The 15503-nt window shown below is 39.6% G+C and overlaps 1 protein-coding gene across 1 annotated transcript in view; it reads right to left on the bottom strand.

Annotated features, from left to right (window-relative positions):
• The window catches only part of MBD2 (methyl-CpG binding domain protein 2), a 59106-nt gene extending 44762 nt beyond the window's left edge, over window positions 1–14344 (bottom strand). The window contains exons 1-2 of the mRNA XM_010997217.3: window positions 13696–14344; window positions 774–933 (exon numbers count right to left, since the gene is read on the bottom strand). Coding sequence (XP_010995519.3) covers window positions 774–933; window positions 13696–14234 — 699 coding nt within the window. The 5' untranslated portion in view covers window positions 14235–14344. The remainder of the gene's footprint in view (window positions 1–773; window positions 934–13695) is intronic.
• Window positions 14345–15503: the final 1159 nt, after the last annotated feature.

The following is a 15503-nucleotide window of genomic DNA, read 5'->3' on the forward strand; positions in this document are numbered from 1 at the left end:
CCGCCATTTCACACAGTCAGTGAGAGAGAATGGCGGTGGCAACACGCATACCCATCTACCTATGAAATTTAGGGAGAAAAAAATGGTTCTATAAGATCAGCTGTTTTAGAGGGGAGAGAAGGGCTTTTTCTGTAGAGATACTGGGTGCTTTAATACAATTACGTTAGCATCATAATTCAAGTGCTGCTAGTTCAAATTCCTGTACAATAACCAACCAAGCAGCTCCGTAAAAGAGCTAATGACAAAATCTCCAATCACAGTATTAGAATGAGAGTATTATTCCTAAAGTCACTGTCCTTAACACCGTCCAAAAGCCAAAATAAAAAATGCTCTTTCTCAAAGCTTACTCTTGAAAATGAGCAGGTAGTATAAACTATGTGGTAAGTAAGGATACCTGCCACAATAAAATTTTGCCTCTTTCTGGGCAATAGGAACTATTTTAAGGGAAAAAAAAAGAAAGGGGGAGACAATTAACATCAACAAAGAAATATTTTGTAAATAGTCCCAAAGGGTCAAATGTGTGGTGTATTCTGGCATAGGAAGATACTGACATGCTGTTTTCAGCTGTGCACAGCTTACATAGGCTCTCTCTGTAAGCACTGCCAACTACCAGAAAATTAATCAGATTTGTAAGTCAAAATGCTCTGTAGTAGTAGCAGAAAAAAAAATAAATAAACTGGGATATTCAGACAACCCAAATTCCAGTGACACAGTGCAATGTAAGATACTTGGAGAGCTTCTGAAATAGCACTCATATAAATAAATTAACCAACCTTATTTTGATTGAGAGGATCATTCCGCAGTCTCTGTTTGTTCTTCTGTAATTTACTAGGCATCATCTTTCCAGTTCTGAAGTCAAAACTGCTGAGGTCAACAGTATTTCCCAGGTACCTTGCCAACTGAGGTTTGCTTCTGAACTTCTTACCACTTGGACTAGAAGAAAGATAATGTTAATTGTACAAAAGACAGTAATATTTACCCTAGATCTCTACATAAACCTTTCCTTCATGCCTTCCTTTCCGTTCCCAATTGTTACCATGTGACAATTTTACATACCTTTATTTTTTTCAAAGAAATATTAAAAGTTTTAAAGAAACTTCTTAACTTCCTATAAAAAGAGATAATGTGTCACCTAACATAACAGCCCACTAGGTACAGCCCTGGAACACGTAACAGATGTTAATAGAGATTATCCCAGTGGTCACTCACTCAGCAATCATTAACAGAATCCCAACACTAACTGCAAGTAGAGCACTTCAGATGTCGTCAATCTTACACATTTTCCAAAGTGATTTTCAAAATGCTATTTTTTCTGTAAGTATTAATATACATAATGCCAACAGTAATCAGAAAGAACTTCACATTCTTTTGAAGTCAACAACTTTTGTTGAAAACACTTACACACACTTGGAATCCATATAATGTTTGGGCGACTGATTTGAACTCATAACATTTACAATAGAAAAAAATTATTAAAATTAATAAATTTTGACAATCTTTAAATGCTCCCTAATGTAACTACCAAAAGGAAAAAACTAAGGCAAACATTTGCAAATGTGTTTGTACAATGTTGACATAACTTTTGTTAGCCTAACTCCACCTCAGAGAAGTGTATCAGGAATAACTTACCTCTTGTTAAGAAATACTGTCGAAGCTGGAAAACTACAAAAGTGCCAGAATTATAAACATGGCTAAACTAAGCTAGTCTTTCCTAAAAAATTTTTTCCCACGTGGCACTGATTTGTAAGAACGATTTACAGGAAGAATGCCCCAAAGTCTTATCTAATTTTCTGAGCCAAATATGCTAAAATACATTTCAGTGTGATGTGTCATCAGCAGAGAATTGTGAGAATTCTAGAATATCTCTCAAAGAAGCCAACATGTCATATTTAGAACTTAAGATTGTACCAACTGACCACAATAACAGAAAAATAATTCAACAGGAAGACAAAAGAGAAAAGGCTGGAAAACCAAGCAATTTACATTTCCCTGGAACAGCAAAACTTCTTTTTGGGTCAAATCCAAATTAACACACCCTACTCTGTAACACAAATTCCATGGTCTTCTGCCACCACAAGACTTCAAGATCGTATCAACATTCTTTTTCCATAATCACACAGTGTAACTATTCCTGAAACACAATTCAAGGTGTGAATTCAGCCTCCAGAAGAAGACAACAACCAAGTTAAGACCAGAATGTAACAGAATAAAAGGAAGCAGGCAACAAACAGAACATAGCAGATGAAAGAATACAGGATTGTGTATAAGCAAACCTCAACTCCCATTCTAACCCATATTTCCAAATATGCTCAGCATCACAAAAGAAAATAGCACATAATCCTCAATATTGTCCAAAACTTGAATCATCTCTGCCCACTGCAAACTTCCACCCCCAAAATATCACTGTCTACCTAGCAACCAATCTTCAAACTAGAAGGCCACATCACAATGTTCAATGCCCCATCCCTCAGCCACACATCCAATACCAAGTTCTAAATGTTCAGAGACTCCTCAACACTGACAAAATCGCTTTGCCTCCTCAATGAAACATCAAAAACATTCAATCTGTTTAGATTTTTTTTTCCTGACTTTTCCCACCAACCTGGAAGATACCCCACATTCTAAACTCAATGTCACCAAAATACTCCATGCACTTTTTTTGACTTCCGGCCATGTCTTTGCAGGTGGAAGGATGAGCATAAGCAATATCCTGTCTGTCGCGGAACTGTTAACTCCTCCAAGCCCAGCTAAAATGTCACTGCATTTATGAAGTTGTCTGTGATTCCCCCAGCCCACTTAGAAATAATTCTACTAACCCTGCAATTCTACTTCATTACAATTCTGTACATCCCCTTGATGAGTCAAACAACCAGACATTACAGCGTCCCTTTTTAAAATCCTCAAACATAATTTATATAAGCTAGCATGGAACAAGGCAACTTCTGAGTGAAAAAAAAAAATCCTTATTAGATGGATAGTTAAGAATAAGGTTTTCATTTGCAGACACAATGAAACAGAAATTCTATGCTTACTTAAAAGTTATATTGCCTGGAATTTTAAAAATTGAACCAGAATATATTTTCATAATTAATCTTATGCTACATAAAAAATGAAGTATTACTACAAGACCCAAATTAATGAAAAATTGGTAGATTACTATTTTGTCATAATATATTACATTTAATTTTAATTAAGCTAAAACACCCACACTGTCCTTATAATCAGATATGCCAGAACAAGATTCTGATAAACGATTTGATACACAGACCTAAGCCCCTGCACTGCACAGCTGCAGACACTGTTCATACAACACTGCTGCCTTCAGGACAGTGGTACAAGCAGCATTCTTCTCACTGCTCTAGCTTGTGCTTGGTGCTTTGAGGAAAGTCAACCCGGCTGCCCCAGGGGAACTTTAAGACCAGGGATCTTCCTCTGCAGGAGCTGAAGGCAAGCATATTAGCAGGAAGAGGCCCACGGGAATGGGTGAGCAGAATTCTGCCTGTCAGGTACAGACCACCTGCACACTGGCAAGACGGCCCTGGAGTGGCCAAGGAAGTCAGTGCTAGGTGAACAAAAAGACCCCACGCCACTAAGGCTCCCGTCCTGCCCAAAGTGACTAAGTTATCATCTGTCCGCCTTCTAAGATGGCTGCTGTTAGGTAACACTCTCCGGCACACCAGGGCTTAACATGACTAAGCTTTTATTCTAAAAGCACCAGACTGTAACTTAGGGAAATTACTTTTTTTTTAAACTCTAGTAGACTAGTGAAGGATATTAGTCATTTTCAGTTTTCTCTGCCCAAAGTGATTACTTCTAATCCCAGTAATGAAATACTAATATTTCACTTTCAACCACAAAAAAATTCCCTACCAACTGCCCCCTAGATCTGCCTACCCTGAAGCAACCTGTGATCTCACCTTTAACTTGTCCTCCCTGCTAAATACCGTGAAAAAAGTAACTAATAAATGAAAATCAAAAGCATGAGTTATATTTTTCCAGTTCTCATAAGAGCATTTCATCACTTGAACTACGTCTCTGCCTGCTTTCATTTTGATTAAACTGTTTAAAGCACTTCTTAAATGCAACTCTACCTTAGAGGTTTCTAATTATAGTTTACCAAAAAGAAAGAGATTTTATTTGGCATCTGACTTTCAAATCCAAAAAAAAATTAATTGTGACACCAAAAGGACCTAAGTGACAGTCTCCTTAACTTAGTGGCATTTGCATTTTGTCACTCTGTCAACTCATCTGTAATCAGCATTACCTGAGCTAGACCACTGCAACACTCACTCCCTGCCAGTTTACGATGAGAAAATGCACTCTCCTGAAGACCTGCCGCTGCCATGTGAAACCGCACTCTGAAAGCGAGTTAACACGGCAGAATGTATTTTTTCAAGTTACTTTGGTAACATGGATAATCATGACGCTTAGTCAAACCATTATGAAACGAGAGATGTGAGCAGACACGAGTATATCTTCACACCAGTTTGACACCAATTTCTGGGACAGCAGCACCCAGAATGGGGTGAGATGGACAGGCCTGCGAGCATCAGGGTGCCCTGTGGACGGCAGGTGGTCAGCTGCATGGTTCAAGGGCAAGTGCCGAGGTGCTTCATGCTCCAACGACGTTGGGAAGTGCTTTGCGGGGAATAATAAAAATGCCACAAACTACAGCACTAGAGTAGTCTGAGAATGAAGAAACATCAACTTCCTATTTTTCTTCTAAGTGTTAAAGTTACTTGATACTTACAAGAGTTAAGTACTGAAAGAAAGATTTCTCTAACTTTAAATAACAATTATCTCCAGAAATCAAATGTTAGCCAAGACTAGAAATCTGAAATTAAAATTAGCTTTCCGTACCTAGGTACAAAACATACAATCAGAAAACTGCCAAACCAATTAATTCAAAGAACATATCTCATTTTTTCAAAACTACATGACACACACACAAGAAAATCTATCTAAAAGTCAGCGCCCACTCCCACTCGTTTTTCCCCAAACTCTAAATGGAGGCCTTTCCTAAAATGAACCATCCTCAGCCCTCTATATTTGTGCCAGGTAGAATTTACCTACTCTCATCCACTTCTACCTTCCATCTCTGATCAGTTACTAAATCTAATTCCTTCACAATCACCTTTGAATCCATCCTTCCTTTCCATTCCCACTGCCTAAATCAAGTCTGTATCACCTCAGGTCTAAATTACAAAAGGCTGATTTTCTATTTGCTAGTCTCTGCATCCTAAACTATCCTAAACTTCCTGAAACACCACTGTGACAGCTCCAGTTTAAAAGCCCTCAACGGACTTCAACCCATTAGCAAAAGGGAGTCAGACATCTTAGCCCTGCAATTAGATTCTTTTTCATCTAGTCTTCTCTTAACCTTTCAACCCTACTTTCCACTCCTCTTACCCAGTGACCTTCACCCCAGCCATACTGGTTTATTCAAGTCTGAATAAACAGGCTGAATGGTTTCCCTCTTCAGCCCGACGCAAACCACATCTTTTACCTGGTCCAGTATGTACGTCTCCACCCCAGTACCCAAGAGCCCAGAAATACCAATCTGTCTCACACCTCTTCCATAAGCCTGAGCAGAAAGAAGTAATAGGAACCAGGCCAATAACCACGAACTGCCTGTTGGCATCTCTTGTATTCCAGTTTGAAACACTGAGTTCTGTATAGTTGCAAAACGTCTACAAGTTTCAATCCTATCTTCACAAATAGCATATTAAAGTGCAGTTATTCACAAATGAAATGACAGGATGTCAGATATGCTTCAAAGTAATGAGTCAGGGGTCGTAGATCTGGGTATGGATGAAACGAGACTGACAACTGTTGAACTGGATACTTGGCAGTTTTTACATAATTCTCTCTACTTTTCCATATGTTTCAAATGTTCTATAATAAAATATTTAAACATTAAAGGATGCAAGCTGAATATTTCTCCCTGAAAACTGAAAAGTCGTTTTTTAAAAATAAGAAGAGTTTGGATAAGTAAATTTGAGCATTAAAGAATTTCCTTAGTAGTTGGGGAGGGGTAAGGGATGAGGTAGAGAATTATTTTTAAAGTATCAATAAGGAAAAAATTATTTACAATTTGGCAACTGATAAGATATGACAGCATTTCACCTCTTCCCTTGACCTAAATGTTTAAAGAACCACCACACAATTTTAAGAGGTATAAAAGACCTTAAATATAATTCAAATTCTGTATCAATCATTCTCATTCCATAAACTAACATTTAAGTAACAAAAATTGTATGCAAAAAGTATATTGTTGGTAGCAAATTCTGTTATCTCTATGATTAAGAAAATAAAAAGCCAGGATTATCCACCAAAAAATAAAAAATGAATGAATGCAGAATTTTACCTAATCTCATCCCATTGCCACAAGCACTCACTTTCTGAAAAAGGAAAAAACAGTGGCTATTCTGGTTGAATTGGGGACTGAACAGTGCTATGGAAATGTCAGAAATGAAACAGTTATGGGAATTATTTCAAAACATAACAGGAGACGTGGGGACGGGCACTGGATATTGATGAAATGAGACCAGCCAGGAGTCACTGTTCAAGCTCGTAGACAAGCACATGAGGGATTCATTACACTCTTCTATCCACTTTTGTTTCTGCACGTGTTTGAACTTTCCCATAATAAAAAATATATAGACCGATAGATAAGAACACCCCCCCAAAAACTATATTTTTAAAGAAGAGGCTAGGGGCCTCCAGGAAAGCCCTTTTTAAAGACATGCATACACTACTGTTTACGTGTTAAAAGTTTATTCATCCTTGATTTTATCTATGGATTCTTCCAGTATGAAAAGTACCAAGAAAGAACATACGCACATACACACATACCTGTGTGCGTAGAAAAATATATCCAGAAAACAGAATAGAAGGCAATATGTCAAAATATCAGCAGTGCCTCTCCTTAGGACTTAAACAAGGATTGTCATTTCTCATTATAATATTCTCCCAATTTTCCACACTAAGCATGGGTTAGTTTTATAATCAGAGAAAAAAAATGGAATACTTTTTTAAAACTCTGATGAACATGTATAACCTAAGTTCTTCTCTAATCACACTTCAACATAGAACAAAATATTGTGAATCCTTACATATTAACAAGCACATGCTTCTATTTATGTTGGTTAATTAGGTGAAGAGAAAGGAACTAACATTTTACTGATCCACTGACAATTCAACACATGCCAAATGCCTTACATGTACTTTTATTTAAGCTCAAAACATTCCATGAGGTAGAATTCTTACCTTTGATTTACAGTTGAGAAATCAGAAGCTTACAGAAGTTTAAAAATCTGTCCATGTTAAAACAGTAAAACAATATTCAAGATTCAAGCCCAATCTTCTGACTCAAAGTCCCCATTCTTACTCTAAACCTGTGTCATCTATGGACAGCCTTACTTCAAACAAGGCCTTCAGATAAGTACAGAGATAGAGAGAAAGGATTTAGAAACTACTATGGTAATCTGACATGGTGAGTTATGCCTTGTATGCTCTAAGAGTAAAAAGTTGCAAAATGTATTTCATATGTCCATGTTTATATTATATATTGCCCATTTGTTCTAGGGGCCTCCAGGAAAGACCTTTTTAAAGAGATGCGTACATCACTGCATACATGTTAAAAAGAATTCTAAGGCTATTCATCCTTGCTTTAATCTATGGGCTCTTCCAGCATAAAAAGGAAAGAATACCAAGATGTATTATTCAAAAATCATCAAAAGGATGATGTTTTTCTTCCTCACATTTGTAAATCACTCCTACTGGTTCCTGACAAATACTAAGGGCTCAATTTTAAAATCTAATTTTAAATTATATTCACTATTATTTGTATTTGCATACTCCTTATGTAATCAAGTTCCCAAATGAGTATGAATTTATGTTATAATAAGACAAGGCAAAACCATAAGATCTCCATATATCATTCAAATTTCATTCTATTTCATACTTCTATTCTCTTTCCTTGAAAAGTTTTAGTTTTTAGAAGTTCTTATCAAGTAAAATTTCATTTTTCAATTTGCCAAGTTATTTCTTATGGAAACGGCAAACAGCAGTAAGAGAACAGACAGGAGCTGTGAAGGGTGTTAGTATCAAGTCAAGAGCTGATGGTTTATTTCTAAGTCATCCTGCCGGTCCGAATCTCAAACACAGGCTAAAGTTTGTGAATTGCTATTAAATTAGTCCAACCATAAAGTGTAAAACAAAAACAAAACAAAACAGAAAAATCACTAACTTCGCAAATCATCCACTTCTGATCTGTTAATTAAAACTAAATTATGAAAAATTAAATTGTGACCCTGTACTTCACAAATGAAAATTTAAAAGCAATCTGAAACAAATCATACATCAATTTCTGCCAGAGATCATATTTAGAATGAACATGTATCAGTTCCTTTTGAGCTATGTATTTCCTCTACTTCAGGTACTGCGGGTGTTCTGGCAAGAGAGACTTTGCATGTCAGACTCTAAAAATCAGACGGAGGACAGATGGCAATGGTGCACCCTAACAAAACTTTCTCTAGCACATTACAAAAGATGCGATGGTACAGTTGAGAGAGAATCACCAGAGCACAATGTCCACCACACCTATGGCTTTTCTTTCTGGGCCCAGGCTTTACATGGGCATTATCAAAAAGAGACTAAAAGCAAGTAAAACCTTTGGTTATGCAATTAAGTGTTTAATAAATATTGCGTTTTGTTATTTTCTTTAACTAAACGGATTTTTTTTAACTTGGTCTGTAGGGTACATTTCAACTGTATCCCAACTCTGAAAGAAACACGAGCTTTTTGCAGAAATCATATAAAACTATCTCATAAGCTACATTTAGCCTGCAAGTTACAATCTGATTTCTTCTAATTTAAGTGAAAGTTTTTTAAATGAAGAAGACCTATATAGCTTGTTCCTTAGGGAATGTGTTACCTATCTGAATATCTGAGAAATGAGAGAGTCAATCCTAGGATAAATGTCTATCAAAGAGAGAAACATTTCTGAACAAAATGATTACTTATGTTATCCAGAATAAAACTGCTTTGATTATGTTAATTTAAAACAATTTTTCCATTTTTTTCCCCTTTAATATTGCATAGAACTGGAAGAGCATCTTTTGATTCAATGGCTTCACTACCAAATCGGATTTAGAATTTACCCTTTGTCAACTTCAGGATGCAAGCATCATCATAAGTAATTACATTATTTTAGATGGTACACGAAGCTCAATAAAGCAGACTAGGCATGAGTTGGTGCAATACTTGAGAATACAAGCAGGGATCTGTGCGAGGCAGCAGAGCAGGGTGGTTAAGAGCTTCAGGGTTAAACCACCTGCATCTGGATTCTAACTCTGCCCTTACCAGCAGCACAACCTAGAGCATATTACTTAACTTCCCTGTCGTAACCCCACCACCTGCAAATTGGAGACAACTGTACAGCACAAAATCACAGATAATATAAAACAAAGGCTAGGAAGGCATTTAAGACTTGTTTTACAAAAATTTAAGTGTCATGTGAATTGGTAAACACTTAGCATCTGTGTGTTCAGCATTGTGCCTGGAGGGAGGAACATAGCCAATGTGAGAAAGTCACAGGTTCTATGGAAACATGAGAGTTATAACATTTAACTAAATGTGGATAACTAGAAAGAAAATATTATGGAGAAGAACAGTTTACTGAACGTCAGAGAGACTTAAAGAACTGTGACCCCCGGTCCACTGAGCTAGATTTTTTCTGACAAATCCAACAAAGACTACATGGGTGAGTCTATTTAAAAAAAAAAAAAACAGGGAAAGAGACTAATTGAACTTTGACATCTTCAATGATTCAGAATTCATGCCTTCAAAGCACCATATTGACCTTTAATAACAAATGGGATATGCCTTGTACACTTTTAAAAACCTATTTAATATGTTCAGCCCATACAACTTGAGTTATCTGAAGAACTGTTTTCTTTAATTAGTCCTTAAACATATTCAAAGCTTCAAGAGATCTATGTATTTATTTCAGTGTTCTAGATTTAAATCCTTATAACACTATGAGGTACAGGTACAATCATACCCACTTTACAAACAGAGAAACCACAGCCCTGGGAAGTTTAAGTGACAAGCTCGATGTTGCACCGTTGGTCAGTGCAGAGGAAGCATGCTGACTCCCGATCTCTTAACTCCTGTGCTCTGCTGCCTTCCCTAGAGACTCCTACTTTAATCACATCACTCATGATTTAAAGACCTCAATTATACAATTTCAGATCAAGGTGAAACCTCTTTAGTCTCTCTTCATGCACCTGCTTTCTAATGATTATTTTAATTGTTCTCTGGTTCCATCTTATCTTTTTTTTCAGAGAAGTGATCAGCTGCAAATGCATCATAATTTGATAAAAGACTCAAGAATGTTTACTGTTATGTTTCCAATATTCAACCAGATGATATTTTATGGTAGCAGCCGTAACAGTTTACCATGACTCCCAGGCTGTTAACCCAGTTATAACCAAGAGTCTAGAACCCGATAAGTTTAGACTTGATTTTTTAAAAACAGGCAATAACATAATTACTAAAGGTTCCTATGCAGAGGAAAACAATATTTCAAACATATCAATCTGCAAGTGCAGGGTACCAGAAATGACAGGAGTCAAGTACACCAGCTAGAAAAGTATTGTTCAAATAATGGGTTCATATAATGGCAAAGAACTTTTTCAGAAACTACACCAATGGATCCATCATTTTATCAAATTATAGCCTTTTTAAAAACTAGCTTTGGATGTTACTACACAAACTGCCATGATACTACCAGTAATCCAGACAGAACGGATAGTTACATTGCTTAACTGGCAACCAGAGGCGAGTCTTCCTATTAGAACTTGGCAACCTCAGGAAATAGCAAAAAAAAAAAAAAAAAAAAAAAAAAAAAAAAATTGAGGTTTTTCTTGATGAGCTTGATTTAAGCCCAGTTAGTAAGCATAGAAACTCCCTCCATTAACAGGCACAGATTTGTTTAAATTAACCTCCCCAGGGGCAACCTAAATCAGGAGTTAGCATTATTAGAATCTGTGTGAACAAATAGGTGCAGGTGTTCACATTACCAACGGACGAGTTAACGCCAAACCCACCTATTAACAGATATGGCTTGTATTTTGTGAGCTACTGGTTTTGAATGGCTAGCATGTATACGGGGATGCTCACATGCAAAGCAGTGACACTTTGTTGAAAAATGTGTTCACCTTTAATATGACTTCATCACTGAAAGCAGAAGTCAGAGTAACCACCGTATCACAAGTATCACATCACACTATATGTGTCCTCCTGCCTCAGAATGTAACCTCTCAGAAGGAAAGCAAGACTGGATGTTACAATCCTGCAGAGTAACTACGATTTGATTTGTACGTAGTCAACAGGCAACAGACAGCACTCCCTCCAGCCCTGAGCTAAGCGAATGTGGCACAAATCTGTTCAATGTGCCTTTTTATTTTGCGTAAACAAGTAAAAAGGAAATCATGTTGCACTGTTTCATAAAAAGACTTTAGAGAGTAATTATCACTCAACTTGTTTGTGATTCTTCTTAGGATGAATCTGTTTAGAAAGTTTGTTTTAAACTGCTTGTATCAGTTTCTCTACCATAAAATATCTTTTGAGTTTGTATCAAAAAGCTAACATCGAAAATTTACAACACATTCAAAAAAAAAAAAAAATTAAGTGACCACAGATCAGAATGAGCACTACAGCAATTTGTCTTTCTGAAATTACTTTTCCAGCTACTGCAAGGAAAACAAAACAAAAAAAGCTCTGAAATATCTGAAAGTTACTTTGAACAAATAAATCATCCCAAAACCAAACAAACCATATCCCAGGAGAAATGCCATAAGGAGTGAAATTCAAAGTTTAAAATGCTCTACTGAGAATAGACCAGCCACTTATTCCTCAAGGAGTTCAATCCCAGACACAGAATATTCCCGTCAAATATAACTAGCTACGAGACATCAATACTTGGCTCACATTAAGGTTATGCACACTACTTGCTTAGAAAGAAAACAGGAGCTGTTAATGAAAGAATATGCAAAAATGAACAACTGTGAAAAGCGCTAAATGAAACAAGTGAACTTGAGAAGGAGTAACCATTTGTTCCACAATAACTTTCTCAGTGTCACTGAAGTAAATTTAATATTTAATGATACGGGAAATACAACACAGGATTGTCACCTCTGTACGTTTAAAGTAAGTTTTCTGTTTATCATTTAAGATTTCATGATGAGTGGTCTCAGACTCAGTGACAAAATATGCTCTAAGGCCACATCACTTTTATTTTATTTATTTTTTAACTAAAAGAGGTAAAATAACTTTACTGAAACTACTCACCCATACGTTGAGCAACTATCAAGAATATGTTTATATTTATATGTTATACCAGTAGTGATCACATTCTCATGTGTAGTATATATGTATATATACACACATACTTCTTTTAACCACAAATCTATTTAAGAGTATTTGAAATTCATAAACACCATATTGCATATGTGTGTGTGTGTGTGTGTGTGTGTGTGCGCATATACACTTCTTCCCAGGGGTAATGTATTAAACCTACTTGATGCTGGAAAAAGGAAATCCTTTATATCATATTCCAATGGCTAAATGGCAGAAGACAACTACTCCAACATCCATATATATTCCCTAAAAAATGACTCAATCATCCCACAAACACAGCCCTCCAAGTACATAACATGGTTATATTTTCTATAAATGGGATGGTTTATAAGAAAAGTTGGTAAATTTGTTGATAAGAAAATTCCACTGGCATGAATAGCCACAGACACTTTCCTGGCTTACTGGGTCATCCAAGTTAATGACACAGACAGTACGACCACAGGATTCACCAGCAGGCTGAAACTCTTTTATCATTCAGACCAAGATTTCTCAACCCACAATTGTGACATTTTTGGGCCAGATAATTCTTTGCTGTGAGGGCGGCCCTGCGTACTATAGGACGTTTAGCAGCATCCCTGGCCTCGTAGGATGCCTTATAGGATGTTTAGCAGCATCCCTGGCCTCTACCCACTAGATGCCAGTAACACCCCCTCCCAAGGTGCAACAACCAAAATGTCCCCTGGGGTACAAATTTTGGCCTAGGAGTCTAACAACTTATTACAGTGTTTGTTTTCAAGAGGGGTTAAGTTCTGCAACACCAAGAGAGTTCCAAGAAAATACAGGCACTCCAAATAGCTACTCTACATGAAATGTTCCTGGATCCCACAAAGTAACTGAAACCTTGTTTCTGTAGATGGCTAATTCTTCCACATGTGCATGATTAAACACTCTTGTGATGATGAATCTGGGACAGGCTGGGACAGGAGCCAACAGTGACTGGTTTTATAGTTTCGATGAATTACACCTTCTTTTAACCCTTCAGTGGACTAGCCATCCCTGCCAGAGTAACCCTTTTTCCACAAACCTTTTTCACCAACACCTTTAACATCAGACGCCCTCCTCTGGGCTCTTGCCATTCAGACACTGTGACTGTCACTGCACTGGGGTCAACTCTCACCCAAAGGCTCAGGCACCTTCTACAACCAGGCCAGACTGTCTTGGCCACTCCCCTCGGCCCTTGCTCTCATCTTGACATCCCCTACCCAGGTCAGCTCTTGACCCTTGACCCCGGCCTGACCCCGGCGTCCCCTCCCCCCCCCAAGGCGGTACCTGAAGTAGTAGACATCGCTCTTGCCGGCACTGAGCCCAGATTTTCGGATCACTTCCTCCTTCTTCCATCCGGGGGGGAGGGCCGGGCAGTCCATCCTCTTCCCGCTCTCCGTGGCCCGGGGTCCCCTGGGCCCCGGCCCCGCGCTCCCCGACGGGAAAGGGACCGGCTCCCGCCGGGGGGCGCCGCCGCCACCGCCGCCGCCGCAGCCGCCGCCGCCGTCGCCGCCAAGGCCGCTGCCGCCACTCGGGGGACGGCCGCGGCCCCGGCCCCGGCCCCGTCCCCGTCCCCGGCCACGGCCCCGGCCCCGGCCACGGCCACAGATGCCGCCGCCCCGGCCCGCCTGCTTCCAGCGCCCCCGGCCACGGCCGCCGCCCCGAGCGCCTTCCCTGCGCACGCCGCTCACCGGGGACGGGGCGAGCGCGCAGCCCTGGCCCCCCTGCTCTATGGCGGAGTCGCCGCCAGCGCCGCTGCCGCCCGCCGCGCTCTCCCCCTCCTCCTGCTCCGGGCAGCAGCGGCCTCCCCCCGGGTGCGCGCGCATCCAGCCCCCTCCCCAGCCGGCGCTGCGCTTCTTCCGTAACTGAGCCCTTGGAATCCCGGAGACCCGCCCCGCCCGCAGCGCGGCGCGCGGGGGACGCGCGCAAGCATCATAGAGCGGGCGCGCACAGAGCGGCCCTCCCGCCCGGGGCGTGGCCCTGGCCACCGCCTCTTAGGTCCTCCAAGCGCTAGGGGCGGCCATCTTGTCTCCGCCTCCCGGAGGACACGCCTCCGCCCCACCCGCTCCGCCCCCGGCCGCGCCCTTCCGGCCCCCGCCCCCACGGGGCGCGCGACTTGGGCCCCGAGTCACCGGTGGGGGAATGTCAGAGCGACTGGGTTACTTTGTTTCAAATAGAGTCAGCCTCTTCAGCTATGCGATTTTACCCACGTTTGCTTCCCGATTAATGAACAACGAACAAACTGTATCTCATGTTTTATATTTACTCACTCGACTATTCATTTCTCAGCATAAGAGGTACCCTCTTTCCTGCATCTTTATATCAGAGCTTGCCCGGGAGCTCAGATTCACGAATTAAGTCGAAGTGTCCCAATACGGCAATATCGCTACCCTCCTAAAGTGTGGTTCCCGGGTCGTCGGACCCTGGATTGATTATCCTCCTAGAACTTTGGAAGGGAAATGACAGTTTGAAAAGTTCCCTCCAGCTCTGCAAGGTTCACCTCTGAATTCTCCATAAAATGACAGAATCCCTGAATCCACCTAGAATTTACCTCATTTCTTAGGATCTTTTCTTAATTTGGACCTCCTTGTCTAATGGCCTGCGACAAATACCCATGGCCTTTGACTTGGTAAATACACCCCTATGTTGAAAGACCAACTTAACGCACTGTCACCGGCCTTTAGGAATCTGCGTGGAATTCATTCTGACCTGCCAACTCATCATTCAGGAGTGATTTTAAAGAATAACGCCAAATTGATTAAGAAAACTAATTTCCATTTCAGAGGACCACATTTTCTATGTGTTTTAACATTTCTAAACTCAAGATGGTATATTATGAAATGTTTGGAAGACTGAAAGATGGAAACTACATTTTATCAAAACGGCGATAAACTAACTTTAGTTTTTGTACACATGGGACCTAAATGTTGAGGGCCAAGTTTAATATATGGAAAAAAAATTACTATAAAATAATGGAAAATCAAAATTTATTTGATTTGTCTTTGTAACATATGCAGACAAACACCAACTCAAACATGCAAACTTATCTGTCTCTGAGCCTGACCTTAAAGTTCCTTATTAAAGGAAGGTCCTTG

The sequence above is a fragment of the Camelus dromedarius genome, chromosome 28 (assembly GCF_036321535.1).
Source record: "Camelus dromedarius isolate mCamDro1 chromosome 28, mCamDro1.pat, whole genome shotgun sequence".
NCBI lineage: Eukaryota > Metazoa > Chordata > Mammalia > Artiodactyla > Camelidae > Camelus > Camelus dromedarius.